Source organism: Pleurodeles waltl, chromosome 4_2 (assembly GCF_031143425.1).
Source record: "Pleurodeles waltl isolate 20211129_DDA chromosome 4_2, aPleWal1.hap1.20221129, whole genome shotgun sequence".
NCBI lineage: Eukaryota > Metazoa > Chordata > Amphibia > Caudata > Salamandridae > Pleurodeles > Pleurodeles waltl.
This window is the reverse complement of record NC_090443.1, coordinates 1,044,986,491-1,045,003,921: the sequence shown is the minus strand read 5'-3', so window position 1 is coordinate 1,045,003,921 and position 17,431 is coordinate 1,044,986,491. Positions and strand designations below refer to the sequence as shown.

The 17,431-nt window shown below is 44.7% G+C and overlaps 1 protein-coding gene across 4 annotated transcripts in view; it reads left to right on the top strand.

Annotated features, from left to right (window-relative positions):
* The window catches only part of STX3 (syntaxin 3), a 260,345-nt gene that overhangs the window by 226,598 nt on the left and 16,316 nt on the right, over positions 1 to 17,431 (top strand). For 2 of the 4 annotated variants that reach the window (XM_069233027.1, XM_069233026.1), the window contains exon 10: positions 10,250 to 10,347. In XM_069233027.1, the coding sequence (XP_069089128.1) occupies positions 10,250 to 10,327 (78 nt within the window). In that variant the 3' untranslated portion in view covers positions 10,328 to 10,347. Of the gene's footprint in view, positions 1 to 21; positions 8,299 to 10,249; positions 10,348 to 17,431 lie in introns of those variants that run through there. The other 2 variants (XM_069233029.1, XM_069233028.1) reach the window with 1 other exon arrangement.

The following is a 17,431-nucleotide window of genomic DNA, read 5'->3' as shown; positions in this document are numbered from 1 at the left end:
TTCCTCCTCCTGTTTTCCCAGTGCGTTTGGTACCCGTACTCTCCTTACCAAGTCTGGTCATCTGTAATGTTCCTGCTGCCGGACCACTTGTCGTTGCCTCACCTGTCTTCCCTGGACCTGTTACATTCACCCTACATGTTGCAACCCGTACACTCCGCTTCCTGATGTCATTTGCTAAAGCTGCGCCTCTATTCCTGCCTGCCCAGGTGGCTCACCAGTTAAAGCGGCAGGCCGTTGGGAGATCTCTGGGACAGCCTGTGATTTTAATCCATTCCTTTTATGTTGTCTTTGTCTATTGTTCAGATCCTGCTAGTGATGAAAACACACTCAGTTGCATGCTTTCGTATAGTACTTCAAAAAAAGGTAGTCCAAGATGAAGGACACACAGGGATGGACCTGATATAAGCTGTGTGATGCACTGCATTAGGCAGGCCTCAAAATAGCCGATGCACCACAGTGGCCCCATCCAAGATGGATGACACCCTGTGCTTTCCTGATCCAAGATGGATGACACCCTGTGCTTTCCTGATCCAAGATGGTCAACACCCGATGGTGTCCTGACCCAAGATGGCTGACAACCTGTGCTGTCCTGATCCATGGTGGCTGGCCTTCAAAATGTGATGCTCATTTGAGTGTGTCTTCATAATTGTTGCTTGTAATTCCTATTGCTTTAATGTTTGTGTATATGTATTTTATGCTTTAAGGTTAAAACCCACCTGACCACATTACTGCACTGTTTTCAGTGCCTCCTATGCACATCTGTTATTTAAAATTTTATTGTGATGTCAGTTTCCAATGATACTTTGTACCTCTTGGATAATGAGCCATTACCCTTAACCTTCCCTGGTGTTTAGTGAAGTAGCCCAGCCACATCAAGTCTTTAGAGTTCATGTAAGTCCTTGTCTCAAGTAGAGCTTCCCTTGGCGCTTGAAGACCTGGTCTGGTTCATGACTAGCCATACCATCTACCTACTTAAACTTGTTTAAGCTGGAAATTAAGCCTCTGAGAATGATCTTATTTTGTGTATGTCAGCAGAGAGTCTGCTAATATCCTATTTTGTATGCTTGACCTGGAAACGGGAATGATCTTATTTTGTAAGTTTGAGAAGGCAGCTGAGAGCCTGCTAATACTCGTGTGCTTGAGATGGAGAGCTTGGGCATTAACTTATTTTACGTGTTGAGCAAGGCGAGGAAGCTCTGAAGTTGATCTTACCTTGCGTGGTTGAGCTGTGGCAGAGTCTCTGGAAAGATCTTATTTCATGTGTTTGAGCAAGGAGCTGAAGCTCTGGGAGTGATCTCACTTTGTGTGTGGGAGAAGGAACTCTGGATAATCTTATTTTGTGTGCTTGGGATGGGATAGGTGACTTTGCTAATGATCTTAGTTTGTGTGTTTGAGCTGGGATTGAAGACTTTGATACTGGTGTTATTTTGTGTGTTTGACCTGGGATGGGACAATCTTATTTCATGTGTTTGAGCCAGCAGTGGAGACTAGGAATGATCTTATTTCATAGGTTTGAGCTGGGTTTGGAGACTTTGCTCATGATCTCATTTTGTGTGGTTGACCTGGGAGGAAGCTCTGCGGGTGATCTAATTTTGTGTGTTTGAGCTGGTTGTGGAGATGCTAGGAATGATCTTATTTTGTGTGTTTGAGGGGGATGCGGAAACTCAGGGAACTATCTTATATTGTGTGTTTTGGGCAGGGAGGGAAGGCATGTGATGGAAGAATATCTTTGTAATTTGGCCATTTTATTACCCAAATTTAACACCCAAACTTCCCATTCCTAGCCTCTGTAGAATGAGGGAGGTGAAGGCATGGGCCTCTGTTAGAAGACTGTCACTTGACTTTCAGACATCCGTAAGCCTATCCCAGTGGCCTGTTCACCTACGTCAATAAATTAGGGGCAAACTCATTTTGTGGGGGGGAGTTATTGCATAGGGGAAACCAGTCCATTTAACACTTCTAGTCTACTGTGTATTTGAGGACTTGGAGGAGATCTTCCCTTAATATGTACCAATTTATGTAACGTTTGCGTACAGCTATATCCACACAGACTTGCAGTGCATCCGCCTTTGGTAATAAAGCGGCAGACAGAAAGCCGCCAAAGGAACTGCTTTCAAGGCAGAGTGCTCCCCGGACTCCCAGTTCTGTGGATTTGACTGTTCATTCAGCTTAGCGTGGTGTTTCTCCTCTTTTGAGCGAGGTATCCGAAACTGCTCCTGCATGAAGAGCTGGATCAGTGCACTGAGGCACCAGTCACCTGTGCTCCTGCTTCACATTGAGTCTTAGTTTTGTACAAGTGGAACTGAGCTGTGTAATCCCATTGGTGCCGCCATGTGTGGGCCACACAAAAGCAGACCCCTGGCACGCCTCTGTTCATCCTTCTGCCTTGAACGTGGACCTTCAAATCAAACTTTTAAAGGCTGCTTTATGGAGAATGGAACAAGTAATTTTTTTTTACCATCTTGAGCCATAAATGCACTAACCCTTCTATGTGACCACACCTGAGCGAGACCCTAGCATGAGTTTCATGCTTGTCGGCAACCTCCGGGATGTCCCCTCCAAATAAGAACTGCCCTTGGACTACAGTGGGTGTTTGCTATAGTCAATCGGTTCTCCTCTACATGTGGGATATTATTGTTTTCATTGAGCACTGTCTAGTGGTAGAACAAGCACAGTATTGTTTCACTTGAGGTTTTATGTCTGATTGAGGCAGCACAGTAATCAAGTCAAGGTTATGGGACATTTCTCTTTTAACAGGGTCTTTAAAAGTTTTGCCCCTTTCCTGATGACTCCTGTTGGTGTTTGAGAAGATGGAAAAGACATGGTGGCTGATAGGGAAATGGGCGCAAAGGCACGTACAGACCTTGACTCCCCATGAACCAGGTGTTGTGGTATCTCCAGTACTTCTTTAGCATCTGAAGTCAATTTTGAGTTTTTGAGCACAGGTTGGACATCTTCTGTAGGGGACATTAGTCTTGCCAGGCCCTCCCTCTAAACAAAAACGTTTCTGTAAGAGGTTGCTCCTGTAAACTTATCCACCTAGTTCCTGTAGAGTCCTTTCTTATCAACACTAAACCAGGTGACCACTGGAAATCCTTCTGCTGCCAGCTATGCCATTACAGGAGGGGGGCAAATCACATTGAAATTAATGTTGACTACATCCCCAAACCAGCGGTCCAGCTTGACTTACTGCGGCATGACCCCTCCGCAGTGTAACACAAGCCGTTTCAGTTGTGTTTTATCACTGTAAAGGTGCACCTGGGGTCTGTAGGCCCTGTAAGGCTGGGAGGTGTTTGGACAAAATATCGGAAACACAAATATTGTGGGACAGAATATAGTGTCAAAAATATTGAGGACAAGAATATTGTAAAGGCCATTTTCTATGGGCAACTAAAGTTTTACTGTATATAACTCCACATATAAGCACCTTGTCAATATGTGAATCTTCAAGGTAGGTAGACCTTAAGTTAAGAATAGTAAATTTATTCCTACCTATTTGCACTTACCTTCTCAATATTCTTTTCCTTGATATTTTTGATATAATATTCTGTCCACATAAAATTTGTTTCTGATGTTCGGTCACTGATCCCATCTGGGTCTACAGTACTCAATACCATGAGAAATGATGGGTGGCCATGCGCCTTACGCACCCATTACTAAAAATCTAATCCTAGTGCTATGAGGGATATTACTGCAAACACAGCCCTGTAGTATTAACTGGCCTGTTCTGTAATCACAGGAACCTACTGTTTTAAGAAGCCATTCCTCTAGGCACATCAACCTACTGTCCTGAGGGGATACTCCTATCCTTTAAGAGCATGAGAGGCCATGCATAACCCTTCTGGGCTGAAAGGTTCTTCTTGTAAACACATGGGCCTGATGTTTTACAAAGCCAGTCCTGTAAGTTAACACATCACTTTATTGCCTTTAGAGGTCCTTTCTGTAAACATAGTGAGCAGGTGCCCTAAGAGGTCCTTCCGTAAACACATTCACCTAGTGGTGTCAGGGACATTTCTGTAAAGTTTAACTTCACTCCTTCAGAAGCTGCTCCTGTAAACACATCATGTGAGTTCCAGGCCTTCCTCTTAACCAGATTTGACCTCTAGCCATGAGGTCCTTCCTGTGAACATCACCCTTCCCCTCTAAACATGAAGGTCTGATGTCATGAGAAGCTCTTGTGTAAACACATGTCTATGGCTACAGAAGAGGGCCACCTTTGATCTCTTTCCAGTGCTTGTATTGTTGAATGACTTGATCTTTAGTGCTTTGTGAGTAGGACTGCGGATCTTCACAAGTCCTTCTCCCATCCAGCTGTAAATCCGTATGAGTTACTGCTCCCAACAGCTGCTTCACTCCATGAGCCCCTCCATCGTCTTGTAAACTCCAGGTTTGCTGGCTCTGTCACCAGCACTGTTGCCACTGAGCCATTTTATTTATTGGTCTGTCTTTATTCTGACATGAATAAAAATAACCTCCCATTAAAGGTCATACTGTCTGTCTCTCCTTCGCTTGCCTACAGTTGCCTAACTTTGAGTCTGTTTTATCCCAAACCTGCACCTCATAATACCTTGTTGCCACCAAACTTTTGTCTAGTAGCTTAGGTTCTGTTCTGGCATTCTCAAAGGTTAAATTTGTCCTACTCCAATAATCTACCCGTTAAAGTGACACCACAAAATATTCACTATTTATTAAAATTCCTTCTTGTGTAGCCAAATCCCCAGCCAGCAATAATGATGCTTGACTACCGAGCACCTAACACCTCGTCCTCCACCTATAGCATGACATGTGTACCTTAACACTGCCCTTTATATTCTGCTTAGAAGCCAGCACCACATCTACCTCACTCCTTAACTCCTTCTTGCATATACACCTGAAAATGTGCCTGCACGTTAATTTACCAAGCAATAATAAAGTTGGAAACTGGACTTCAATTGTCTTTGCGACGGAGTCAGCCCTGTTACCAAATTCATGATAGGTGTGGTCTAAGAACATTACAACCGTTTGGATCCATACAAATGGCAAGCTTCATTCCCACAAAAAAAGTTTGAAAACGCTCAGTCACCCTTATGCACAGCGAGACACCTTTCTACTGATCAACAATTTATTTCTTCAAATGCAAGAGTTCAAAATATTTCTGCTCCAAAATGGCAGCTATACCATGCATGCTTGCAGTTACAGTTACCAAATATCTTACCTTTTTCTCATGACCTTATCTTTATATCTTATCACGGGTCTTGATTCATCAAAACATGCTGTCCTTTCATTCTATTCTCATGTACTTTTACTTAAACAACTTTTTGAGGGCTCAGTTTCGCATGCAAATAAATAAGCAAGTAAGAACATATTACCTGTTAAAATTATCTGATCCCTCAGCCACCCTTACCACAAGCCTTTTGGGATTATGCTGTTTACAAACATCATGTATCCTATGCCCTCCTCTTGGAGCAAAGCTGCGCTTCACATCTGTGAATCAATTTCCCACCTTCTTTGCATCCACCAAGATCATACATCGATAGTCAAGATCATTCCTATTTATAAAAATATTGTTTTGGATGATTAGTTTCCATTTTGGACTCTAAAGCATATCCAACATTAGCATTTGGAACACAGAGCCTTTAGATGGGTCTGATTGAATCCATTGGAATGAACATCCTTCATCAGGATTGTGGTAGCTAGAACTCACGTTGACGTCTTATAGAAGACTGCTAGACGCTATGCAGTAACTAATACACTGTTGAGATTTTAAATATTTGTGTCACCTAAAGTTAGTACATAGACGGAAAAAAGGATACTGTCTGTATGTATATTGTACAAAGGACTGCTTGACACTGTTAGTTCAGTCTAAACCCCAAACTGCTTTAGGGTATACATTTTCTTTGACTGACTGAATATTAGGTAGGATGGTGCAATGAGTTTACAGCAGAAAGTTTAAAATTGTATGTATTGTCACAGAGTATTTATTATCAGGTAGTCCAAGAATTTTGACACCAATATTGTCACTTAGATTGCAGAGCTTGACACACATCCACAATGACCAATGAGGCTTTTTGACAGGATTATAGGTGAGAACCATTAAGATGATTCCTACTAGCTCTGTCACTCAAACCTAGTCTTCTCTTGTCACTGAAAACAACCCAAGTGTTTGTTTAGTATGCCGATGCCATGCACATTCACATCCAGCTTCCCACTAGTATATCTGCTCATATTTTTAACTGTCACGTTGATATTGAAGCTTGGATGAGTCTGTACAAATCAACATTTAATATGTTGCTCTTCTTTATGTGCACATGACCTCTTCTAAGGATGTATTCAAATTTGCCCTGCAACACTCTGTTGTTGAGTGCATGTAAACTAGATCTCCTGCTACTTTTTACTGTTTTCACCAGCTGAAGTGGCCACGTTGTGTATCTTGGAATGGTGTTATGTCAAAATGGAATCTTCAACAGCATTTACATGCAGCATTTACCACCTTGCACAAGGCAGTTCAGCTTTTCAGTCAATGTTACTACAAGAGCTACGGTAAATTATCAACTGCAGTTCACCCCAGAGGCACAATTAGTGAGTACTTAATATCGCTTGTATATCATGGCAATAGGAAGTGAACTATCTGTAGGCATTCAAGTAGCTTCATAGCCGGTCTTCTGCACAGTTCCATAAACTGCAGGTGGAGCAGCAAGGAAGTTTCTTTGCAGTTTTGATGCCTGCTAGTGTTTTTGTGCAAGGTGAGTGTGCTTTTTTTCTATTTGCACACCTTTTCTGGAAGGAACAGTTCTTTTAATAGAATTGTAGGAACAGAGTGAGGCTGCGGGTAACAGTGTCACACATGCTGCCCTTAGGTGTTTAGAAAACTTTGTATATTAAAATGTATAAAATCAATATGAATATTTATTAGGTACTTACCTCGCATTGAAGAAGTGAAACGTGTGTGTCTGCTGTGTTTGATGCCTGCATCATTAACACTTGACACAGTGCTGAATGTTGTAATTATTTCAGAGGAAGTGGGTTTTTTGATAGAAGTTTGAAAGTAAGTGTGAACCTGGGATACTTCTGGTCTTTAGCACCTTTCTTCCACCATTTGTCCTGCAGAAGTCTCCCGGTCAAGAAGGAGCAAGGCAGAAATTAAGAAAGACCACATTGTAACCTGGACATGTGGCTTACTCATCCCTCTCAGTAGCCGTTCAGAGGCCCCAGCTTGGTGGAAAGAAGTGCAGTTTGTTTAGGTTGGTACAGCTATCTGCCTGTCAGCAAACCTCTCTCAGAAGCTGTGAAGTTCATGGTGAAGGAATGTGGATTAGTGGGGGTTTCTCAATACTTCTTTTCAGCTGCTTTGCCCCACATCAAATGTGTTGTGCACATAATTATTAAGCGGGTGCAGAGTCCCAGAGTGCACTGTGGGGCACCCTCATTCTTGTCTGTGGCATGCGCACTGAGCTAAGTGTAGCGCAGGAGATACCGAAGATGGTGGTTTGAAACATGCCAGGTTTTCCACATGAAGGTGAGGCTAGATCTTTGGAGAGTGGGCTGGGACTGTCCTTAATACAGTGTGGTTGTACCGACCTGCAAGACAGACCACAAACCCCCTACTTGGCTCTTTCAGAGATGGTGGGGAAAAAACAGCTCCTCTTCATAGGGGGTGCTTACTATTCCTCCCAAGAGTCTTTCGCCCCTGTACCCTCACTGGTAATACGGAAAAGGTGCAAGGACAAAGGTGTCCCTCATTGGCCCGGTGGTTGCACTGCCATGCAAGGGAGGTAAGTGCACCTCAGAAGAGGATAGAAAAGTGTTTGTGATTCCTTCTCAAATACTTATGTCCATGGGATGGGGGTGCACAAACCACAGGCTTAAAAATCTTTGAAGCCCCTTGCGCTACCTCTCTAACCGAGCCTAAGCTATCTAAATACCCTTGCTAGCCCAATGCTTCCTCATTACTTGTACAGGTGCTGGTGAGTCCCCAAGAAAACCCTCCAATACAGCATATATACGAAATAAAGTGATTGCAGCTGGTATTCCATCCAAGGGTGGTTTAAAAATGTATTCCAGGTGTATTTCCATTGGTCTTCTAGATCATTCGTGCAATGGGGTGTGAGGCACCTCAACAAGCAATAAAAGGGGTGCATGCCTTACGCAGTGCTCGAGGCATAAGCCTGGTGGGGCATCAAAGGCAGCAGGTTGGACACAGCACTTTTGCTCTACATTTCTCTTTTTCAGAATGTAAATAGATCTTGGTTTTTAAATAGAAGCAATGCAATTTAAATTGTGAATTTTAAAATGGAAATAAATAACCTCATCTGATGCAAACCTTTTGGTGTGTGTATTATTGATATATAGCTGGTGGTTGAGCTACAGTGTTGATGGGTGATGTGAATTGAGGCTAAGATAAGAGTGATCCACCAAATGTTTTCTCAGAGCTTTTGGAGACTTACAGATAAGACCAGGAAATCAGTACCACTGACTGGATGAAAGATTGAATGAATGATTGTTCAGCAAGTTCTTTAAACCAAGGATATTCTGAGATGACTTCTGTTCTTACCAAGGCATAGGAAAATTCACATCAAAGAAATTAATGGGATGGATGACTTGGAAACCTCTGGTCTGGACACACAATTGATGGAATCTCCTCTCTGTTCTGAGAGCATCCTGGACTTGTCCATTAAAGGCAGGTGGACAGCTGCCCTCTGGTCGGAGAAAGGGGACTATGCTCCCAGACAGTAGCAATTGGCAGATTTTCACACCATTTAAACCTTTCAATAGTAAGGAAATCTTTGGATCCGCAAGAGGTTCCCCATGGGTCTGAGGGCTTCTTTTGTCATGCGTTCCTAAGTGATATAAACTTACAATAGCTCTATGTCCCTAGTTGTGCCAGAGCAGTGGGAAGTGACTGGCAGAGATCCCAAGGGTCCTTAGACCTTGTACCTTGCGACTGAGTGTGATGGGATCCTCTTGTGCAACAGAGAGAGGCGTATGTGTACACCTTGAAGGAGGTGTACTGTATCTTTAATATAGTGATGCTCTAATATCTCTTCTAGTAAAGTGAAGGGAGGTCCCCTCTGACTAGGTGCCATGCAGCCTGGAAGTGATGGTACCTGAGAGAACACCAGTGATGTTGGGTTTATCCAATAAAAGGAATAACCTTCATCTTAAATTTGTGCTAACACAGCTCTCTTCTTGTTCTGTGAGGTTCACTCTTTATCCGAATCCTCTGTCCTCTAAATATCCTGTCACTCCTATAACTTTTCCCTCAAACACTATTGTACATTTGCTATTACTCTTTCCTGCCTTTGAATTTCTGTTGATCTTTCCTGTATGCCCTTCTGTTTTTTAAATATCCATTCTGATTCCTCCCCTCTTTAATCTCTGTTTGGTATGTTAATTTCAGCTTGTGATGGTGGTTCCTTTTGCCTTGATGTTTTCTCTACCCTCACATACTTGTTAACTTACTTTGGTTAAAGACTCATCTTTCTGTTTATTGTCTGTCTTCTGGGTGGTGTGTGATTGAATCCACCTCCCTCACTTGACTTCTTTCGTTTGTATTCTGGTTCTCTCTCCTGGTCACATATTGTATGCTTTTCTTTTCTTGAATTCTTTGCTTTTTTCACCTGTGTTCTGAACATGAATGTTGTGTTTTTCTACTCTCACTCCTTTGTTCTGAATATGTGTATATCTCTTCTTCTGCTGCTCTTTCTAACTCTCTTTTATGTACACGTATCTAATGATTTTCTTCTGTGTTTCCCCATTCCTTTTTTAGTTTCCTTTCTGTATTTGAGTATTATCGTTTTTCGATCTCTCCTTTCTTGTGCTTCTTCCTGTAAGAGTGTTCTGCTTCCCTTGTCTCATGCTTACTTCATCCATGGTCTCTGTTCTGTATATCAGTGTTATGTTTATACTCTTTCTAGTGATATTAGGCTGTTTTACTCTTGCTGTCTCTTTTGTACACGTGTTTTTTTCTGCACTCTCTTGTCTATTTTAGTGAACTTGAACATTACGCTTTTCTGTATGCTTGGTCTCTCCTTTTCTCGACTCCATACTGTGCATGTTGGTTGTGTTTTTTTCTGGGCTGTTCTTTCTCCCTCATTCTGTGTGTGCACACTATGCTTTTTGCTTTCTTCCATTTCTCAGATTTTATTCTGTACGCATGCAATATGCTTTTTATGGTCTCACTATTTTTCTCCTCCGTCTTTTTTTCATGTTCGCGTCGGTCTTTCTGTGCTCGCTCTCTCTCTCCTTTCTACTGGCTGATGTGGATGAGTAGAAGAAGATTATGATCATGATTTGCTGTGTCATCCTCGTCATCATCGTGGCCTCCACCATCGGGGGGATTTTCGCCTAAAAGCTGACTGGTTCATGCTGGTAAGGGGCCACCTTGTTACATAAACGTCTGTGTTAATTTGTAAAAGATTCTACAAGAGAAAGCTTCCACTCTCCCTGCTTACTAGTAAGAGTTCTAGCTACTTACCACTAGAGGGCAACCCATGAAGAAGCTGCAGTTATCACTAGAGGGCAGCCCATGAAGGTGCTGCAGTTATCACTGGTCACCACTAGAGGGTGGCCCATGAAGAAGCTGCAGTTACCACTGGTAACCACTAGAGGGCGGCCCATGAAGAAGCTGCAGTAATCAATGCTTACCACTAGAGGGCAGCCCATGAAGAAGCTGCTGTTACCACTGGTCACTCCTAGAGGGCAGCCCATGAAGAAGCTGCTGTTACCACTGGTAACCACTAGAGGGCGGCCCATGAAGAAGCTGCAGTAATCAATGCTTACCACTAGAGGGCAGCCCATGAAGAAGCTGCTGTTACCACTGGTCACTCCTAGAGGGCAGCCCATGAAGAAGCTGCTGTTACCACTGGTCACCACTAGAGGGCGGCCCATGAAGAAGCTGCAGTAATCAATGCTTACCACAAGAGGGCAGCCCATGAAGAAGCTGCAGTTATCACTGTTTACCGGTAGAGGGTGGCCCATGAAAAAGCTGCAGTTACCACTGATTACGATAGAGGGCAGCCCATGAAGGTGCTGCAGTTATCACTGGTCACCACTAGAGGGTGGCACATGAAGAAGCTGCAGTTACCACTGGTAACCACTAGAGGGCGGCCCATGAAGAAACTGCAGTAATCAATGCTTACCACAAGAGGGCAGCCCATGAAGAAGCTGCAGTTATCACGGTTTACCGGTAGAGGGTGGCCCATGAAAAAGCTGCAGTTACCACTGATTACGCTAGAGGGCAGCCCATGAAGAAGCTGCAGTTATCACTGGTCACCACTAGAGGGTAGCCCATGAAGAAGCTTCAGTTATCACTGGTCACCACTAGAGGGCGGCTCACGAAGATACTGCAGTTATTACTGCTTCCCGCTAGAAGGCAGCCCATGAAGGTGCTCCAGTTATCACTGGTTCCCCTTAGAGGGCAGCTCATGAAGAAGCTGCGGTTATCACTGCTTACTGTTAGAGGGCAGCCCATGAAGGAGCTCCAGTTATTACTGGTTACCATTGAGGGCAGCTCATGAAGAAGCTGCAGTTAGCACTGCTTACCGCTAGAGGGTGGCCCATGAAAGAGCTCTAGTTATCACTGGTCACCGATAAAGGGCAGCCCACGTAGAAGGTGCGGTTATCACTGGTCCCCACTAGAGGGTGGCCCGTGAATCTGCAGTTATCATTGTTCACCACTAGAGGGTAGCCCATGAAGAAGCTGCAGTTGTCCATTCTTATCGCTAGAGGCCAGCCCATGAAGAAACTGCAGTTATCAATGCTTACCGCTAGAGGGCATCCCATGAAGAAGTTGCAGTTATCACTGCTTACCACTAGAAGCAGCCCATAAAGAAGCTGGCCCATGAAGAAGCTGCAGTTATCACTGGTCACCAGTAGAGGGCGGCCCACGAAGAATCTGCAGTTATCATTGGTCACCACTAGAGGGAAACCCATGAAGAAGCTGCAGTTGTCAATGCTTATTGCTAGAGGGCAGCCCATGAAGAAGCTGGCCCATGAAGAAGCTGCAGTTATCACTGGTTACTGCTAGAGGGCAGCCCATGAAGAAGCTGCAGTTATCACTGCTTACCGCTAGAGGGCGGCCCATGAAGAAGCTGCAGTTATCACTGCTTACCGCTAGAGGGCGGCCCATGAAGAAGCTGCAATTATCACTGGTCACCGCTAAAGGGCGGCCCATGAAGAAGCTGCAGTTATCACTGGTCTCCAATAGAGGGCGGCCCATGAAGGAGCTGCAGTTATCACTGGTCTCCTCTAGAGGGCGGCCCATGAAGGAGCTGCAGTTATCACTGGTCACCACTAGAGGGCGGCCTATGAAGAAGCTGCAGTTATCACTGGTCACCACCTGGGGGCGGCCCAAGAAGAAGCTGCAGATATCACTGGTCACTGCTAGAAGGCAGACCATAAAGACCTGCAGTTATCACTAGTCACCACTAGAGGATGCTCCATGAAGAAGCTACAGTTACCACTGGTTACCACTAGAGGGCATCCCATGAAGAAGCTTCAGGTATCACTACTTACCGCTAGAGGGCAGCCCATGAAGAAGCTGCAGTTATCACTGGTCACCACTAGAGGGCAGCACAATATAAAAGATCAGATGAAGTTTTCGTTGTTTAACACCAGTCTTCTTTGTTCTAGTATCAGAATGTGGAGCATTCCATACAGTTCACTCTCCTTAAAATTCAAGAGCTTATCAAGTATGATGCCTTACACCCGTGGTTCTCAACCTGTGGTCCAGGGACCCCCAGGGCTCCATGAAGCCATTTCGAGGGATATATGACTGCTTAGAAAACTAAATAATATTATATTAATAAAGTGTATATAAATAAAGAAGCAAAATGTACAACTGGCAATTTTAAAAGGGTCTTTAAGTGTGAAGGAATTTAGAATTGGAGGCTAAAAATTGAAATAGTAGCCTGATTTGTGGCAGCAGTACAAATATATTAAACAAAACTTAGTATGGGCAATAAGTGGCCTCGATTAAATTTTGAGAAGCTCCAACCTTCCTGTTATAAATGGGGTCTCTAGTTGGCAGTCGGTTTGCACCCTGTCCAAGTAGGGACCCTCACTCTAGTCAGGATAAGGGAGATACCTGCTCAGATAACCCCTGCGCACCCCCTTGGTAGCTTGGCACGAGCAGTCAGGCTTATCTCAGAAGCAATGTGTAAAGCACTTGCACATAACACAGAGTAACACAATGAAAACACTACAAAAGCCAATATTTATCTGTGTAAAACAAGACCAAAACGATAGACATCCAACATGCAGTGCTAAAGATATGAATTTTGTAAGATTTATCTTAAAAATACTGTTCCTTGAAGTCGATAGCTCCACCTGGGGCTATCACAGTCTTGCGATCAACAAAACCAAAAGTTCAGGCCGGCCGCGGCATTGCGGGCCAGCTACGGTGTTGGGAAGACCCGCAAAACAGTACCTTTGGAATTGTAGGGAGTCATAGTCCTCGCTGTGAGCTCCGGAGAGTGGCGTAACTGGTGTCGCAGTGTCGGTTCCGGAGTTGGTGCGGGGGTCGTCGGGCCCTTGAAGACGCACGTGTGCGGATCGATCTCTGGCTGATTAAGTCAGGAGCACTGGTGTGGATGGCGTGGGGGCTGCGGTGCAAAGCAGGACAATGCAACGTGCGGTGCCCACAGGTCACAGTGCAGGCAGCGGCGTGACAGCGTGCAGCGGCGTCAGTGAGACCAGGGCTGCGGTGTGAAGCGGAGCGGTGCGACATGCGGTGTCCACAGGTCACGGTGCAGGCAGTGGCGTCATCATTGCTGAAGCGCTGTCATCGGTAGGCCCAAGACAGAGGTGCGGGATGGGATGGTGCTTTGAGACCCTCACGAGCAGTGTCCACAGGCCACTGTGTAGGCAGGGATGCCTGGTGACGACACTGGAGTTGATGGTGCGGGCGTCGGTGGACCAGGGCTCTGGTGCGGGATGGTGCTTTGTGCTCCTCACGAGCAGTGTCCACAGGCCACAGTGCAGGCAGCAGCTTCGTCAACAGGAGCGGTGGTGTCGGGGATGCCCAGGCTACGGTGTGAGCGTGCGATGCTGGAGTGCGGGGCCCACAGGTTGCGGTGTGCGCAGCGGCTCGGTGAAGTCGTCCAATGACTGCGTTGGTGAGACCAGGGTCGCGGTGTGAAGTGGGGCAATGTGACTCCGTGTGGCGTCGGCAGGTCACGGTGCTGGCCAGCAGCGACGTTGGCGGCGGCGCAGTGGTTTCTCCTCTTGAACAGCATAAAATACACAGTTCCCAGTGCTGCAGGTCGAGAAAACTGAAGTCTTTGGTGTCCCTGAGACTTCTAACAGGAGGCAAGCTCTACTCCAAGCCCTTGGAGAATTTTCTCAAGCAGGACACACAACAAAATTCACCCTTTGCACTCCTTTCAGGCAGAAGCAGCAACTGCAGGCCAGTCCAGCAAAGCAACACAGCAAAGGGACAGTACTCCTCCTTCAGCTCTTCTCCTTGGCAGAGGTTCCTCTTGATTCCAGAAAGATTCTAAAAGTCTGGGGTTTTGGGTCTTCCTCTATACCCCTTTCTGCCTTTGAAGTTGGCAAAGTTCAAAGCAAAGTCTCAAGTGTTTGACAGATCCTTCCTTGTCCAGGCCAGGCCCCAGACACACACAAGGGGGTCGGAGACTGTATTGTGTGAGGGCAGGCACAGTCCTTTCAGGTGTGAATGACAACTCCTCCCTCCCCTCTAGCTCAGATGGCTCATCAGGATATGCAGACTACACCCTGCCCCTTTGTGTCTCTGTCTAGAGAGGTGCAAAGCAGCCCAACTGTCAAACTAACCCAGACAGGCAATCCACAAACAGGCAGTGTCGCAGAATGGTTTAAGCAAGAAAATGCCTACTTTCTAATAATGGTATTTTAAAACACACAATCTAAAAACCAACTTCACTAAAAGATGGATTTTTAAATTGTGAGCTCAGAGACCCTAAGCTCCATATTTCTATCTGCTCCCAAAGGGAATCTGCGCTTTAATAATATGCAAAGGCAGCCCTCATGTTAACCTATGCGAGAGGTAGGCCTTGCAACAGTGAAAACCAAATTTGGCAGTATTTCACTGTCAGGACATGTAAAACACATAAGCACATGTCCCACCTTTAACATACACTGCACTCTGCCCATGGGGCTACATAGGGCCTACCTTAGTGGTGCTTTACATGTATAAAAAGGGAAAGTTTAGGCCTGGCAAGTGGGTACACTTGCCCAGTTGAATTGGCAGTTTAAAACTGCACACACAGACACTGCAGTGGCAGGTCTGAGCCATGTTTACAGAGCTACTAACGTGGGTGGCACAACGAGTGCTGCAGGCCCACTAATAGCATTTGATTTACAGGCCCTGCGCACCTATAGAGCACTTTACTAGAGAATACGCCAGTCATGGATGAACCAATCAACAGTACAATTTGCACTTGCCCTTTAGCACTGGTAAAGTGCGCAGAGACAATAAACCAGCAAAAACAGACCTGACAAAATAGGAGGAAGAAGGCAAAAAGTTTGGGGATAACCCTGCAAAAGGGACATTTCCAACACTTACTATTAAAATGAAAAAAAATCATATTTGCATGCAGATTAACTAAAGTGTTTCATTATTTGTGTATTTGCTTGATGAATGTCTGTTTATGTATTTGTGTACTGAAAATGCTTACGCCTGGGTCCTCAGCTTCCAGTAATAACTTAGTAGGGGTCCTCAGAGTTCAATAATCATTCTTTGGGGGTCCACAGAAATCAGAAAGTTAAGAGCCACTGCTTTACATGATTCACTGCACTGATTAGTCACCATTCTCACTTACAACTAGAGTAGAACATTAGCTGGCTGCAAAGCTCACAAAAGATATCTGCAAATCTAACTTCTCAGTATCACTGGACTACCTGTGGCATTAATGCATTGAACTAGACTTGGCTTTTTCGATTTTTTTCTTTAAAATTGCCCCATATTCCTCAAGTAGCCTTTATTCAGCGGTGCTCAGACCCTATTAACCACATTCTGGATTAATAAATAGGTTTGATCAGTAATAGCTTTGGCTGCGGAAAGAGACCTTCCGCAGGTAGCGTGCTGCCGACGCTTGCGGAGGTCATAGACCACAAGTTTGCACCACTCTACATTATTTGACAAACTATGACCCCATGCTCTGATGGGAGCCTTCTAAGGGTAGCCCTTGCCATGGGAGTGTTCACCATTCTTCCCACTAGGGACTAAAAATAATGCTGCAGCTCCTTCTGGCTACAAGTAGAGGGCAGTGTGACACACACGTCTGCATAATCAAATCTCAGTTCAAGCTTCTCGTGCAGGAGAGATGAATGAACTGCACTCCCAAGTCCTTAATACCAAAGGACAGATCAAAGTTCCAACAATATGCAGTTTTTCTCTCGGAAGAGAATATAATCGCGTGGCAGCCACTCTCATTTATTACCCATACGGCAGTTGTTCTCAAACGTTTTAGAACCACAACCCACTTTTTAGAGCGACAAACCTTCGCGACTCCCCTAGCTTTAGCAGGCACGAGGTGGCAATTCTTTCTAATGTAACTAAATCATTGTGTGATCAGAAGTGTGTTTCCTTTCATTGCCAACCATTATCTGTGTTGCAGACGAAGAACAGCTGCAGGTTTCAATCACCCCCATGAGAAAACACGCCACAGTACTCCTGCTATGGTGACTTATTAACTGCAAAGAACACATAACAATATAGATTCCATTGCTTCCTTTCGTCATCATGCACAATGTTGTAACTTCTCACTTTTTACCATAGGTGAACTTCACCTTCTCAACGCTCGAGAGCTGATTATGAGTAGGGGTGGGCGTTACTCACAGAATTTCTTGAAGTGAATTTGCAGCAAAATTACATGAGTAGAATAACCCTCTATTTAGTGTTAATTTTTTTGCGTAAATGCACCCTGATGCCCAAATTGGACCGGAGGAGGAATTTTAGGCTATGAAAATAGCGCTAAATGCTGACTGCAGCAGCCACTTGCGGTAGCCATTTTTCTCTCTAAATTATGCGAGCAGGCATAACTTCATTAATTTCTCATCACAAGTGTAACACAAAATTACTCTAATTATTCTGTGGTAAATAACATTTTGCCTAGACCTAATTATGAGGCAGTTCTCATGCAGTTTCCCCAGAGAGCAGACCGTGACAGCTGGAGCCCTCACAACTTCCTACTAAATGAACCCCATGAAACATCTGCAGTTTTAATGTATTTCCACTGGTGGTGAGTCAACAACAGCTGCACTTCTCCCATCTTTGCACTAGAGGTCAGGCAATTACAATGTTGCAGTTCTCAGATCTTGCCACTAGAGGACAGATGATGTCACAGCTGCAGTTCTCATGTATACCTATTGGAATACAAGACAACACACTCAAGAAAATGCAACAAAGACCATTGAGACATCAACTGTTGCTAATGGGTGCCAATTCCCACATGTGATAGGGAACTTTATCCGG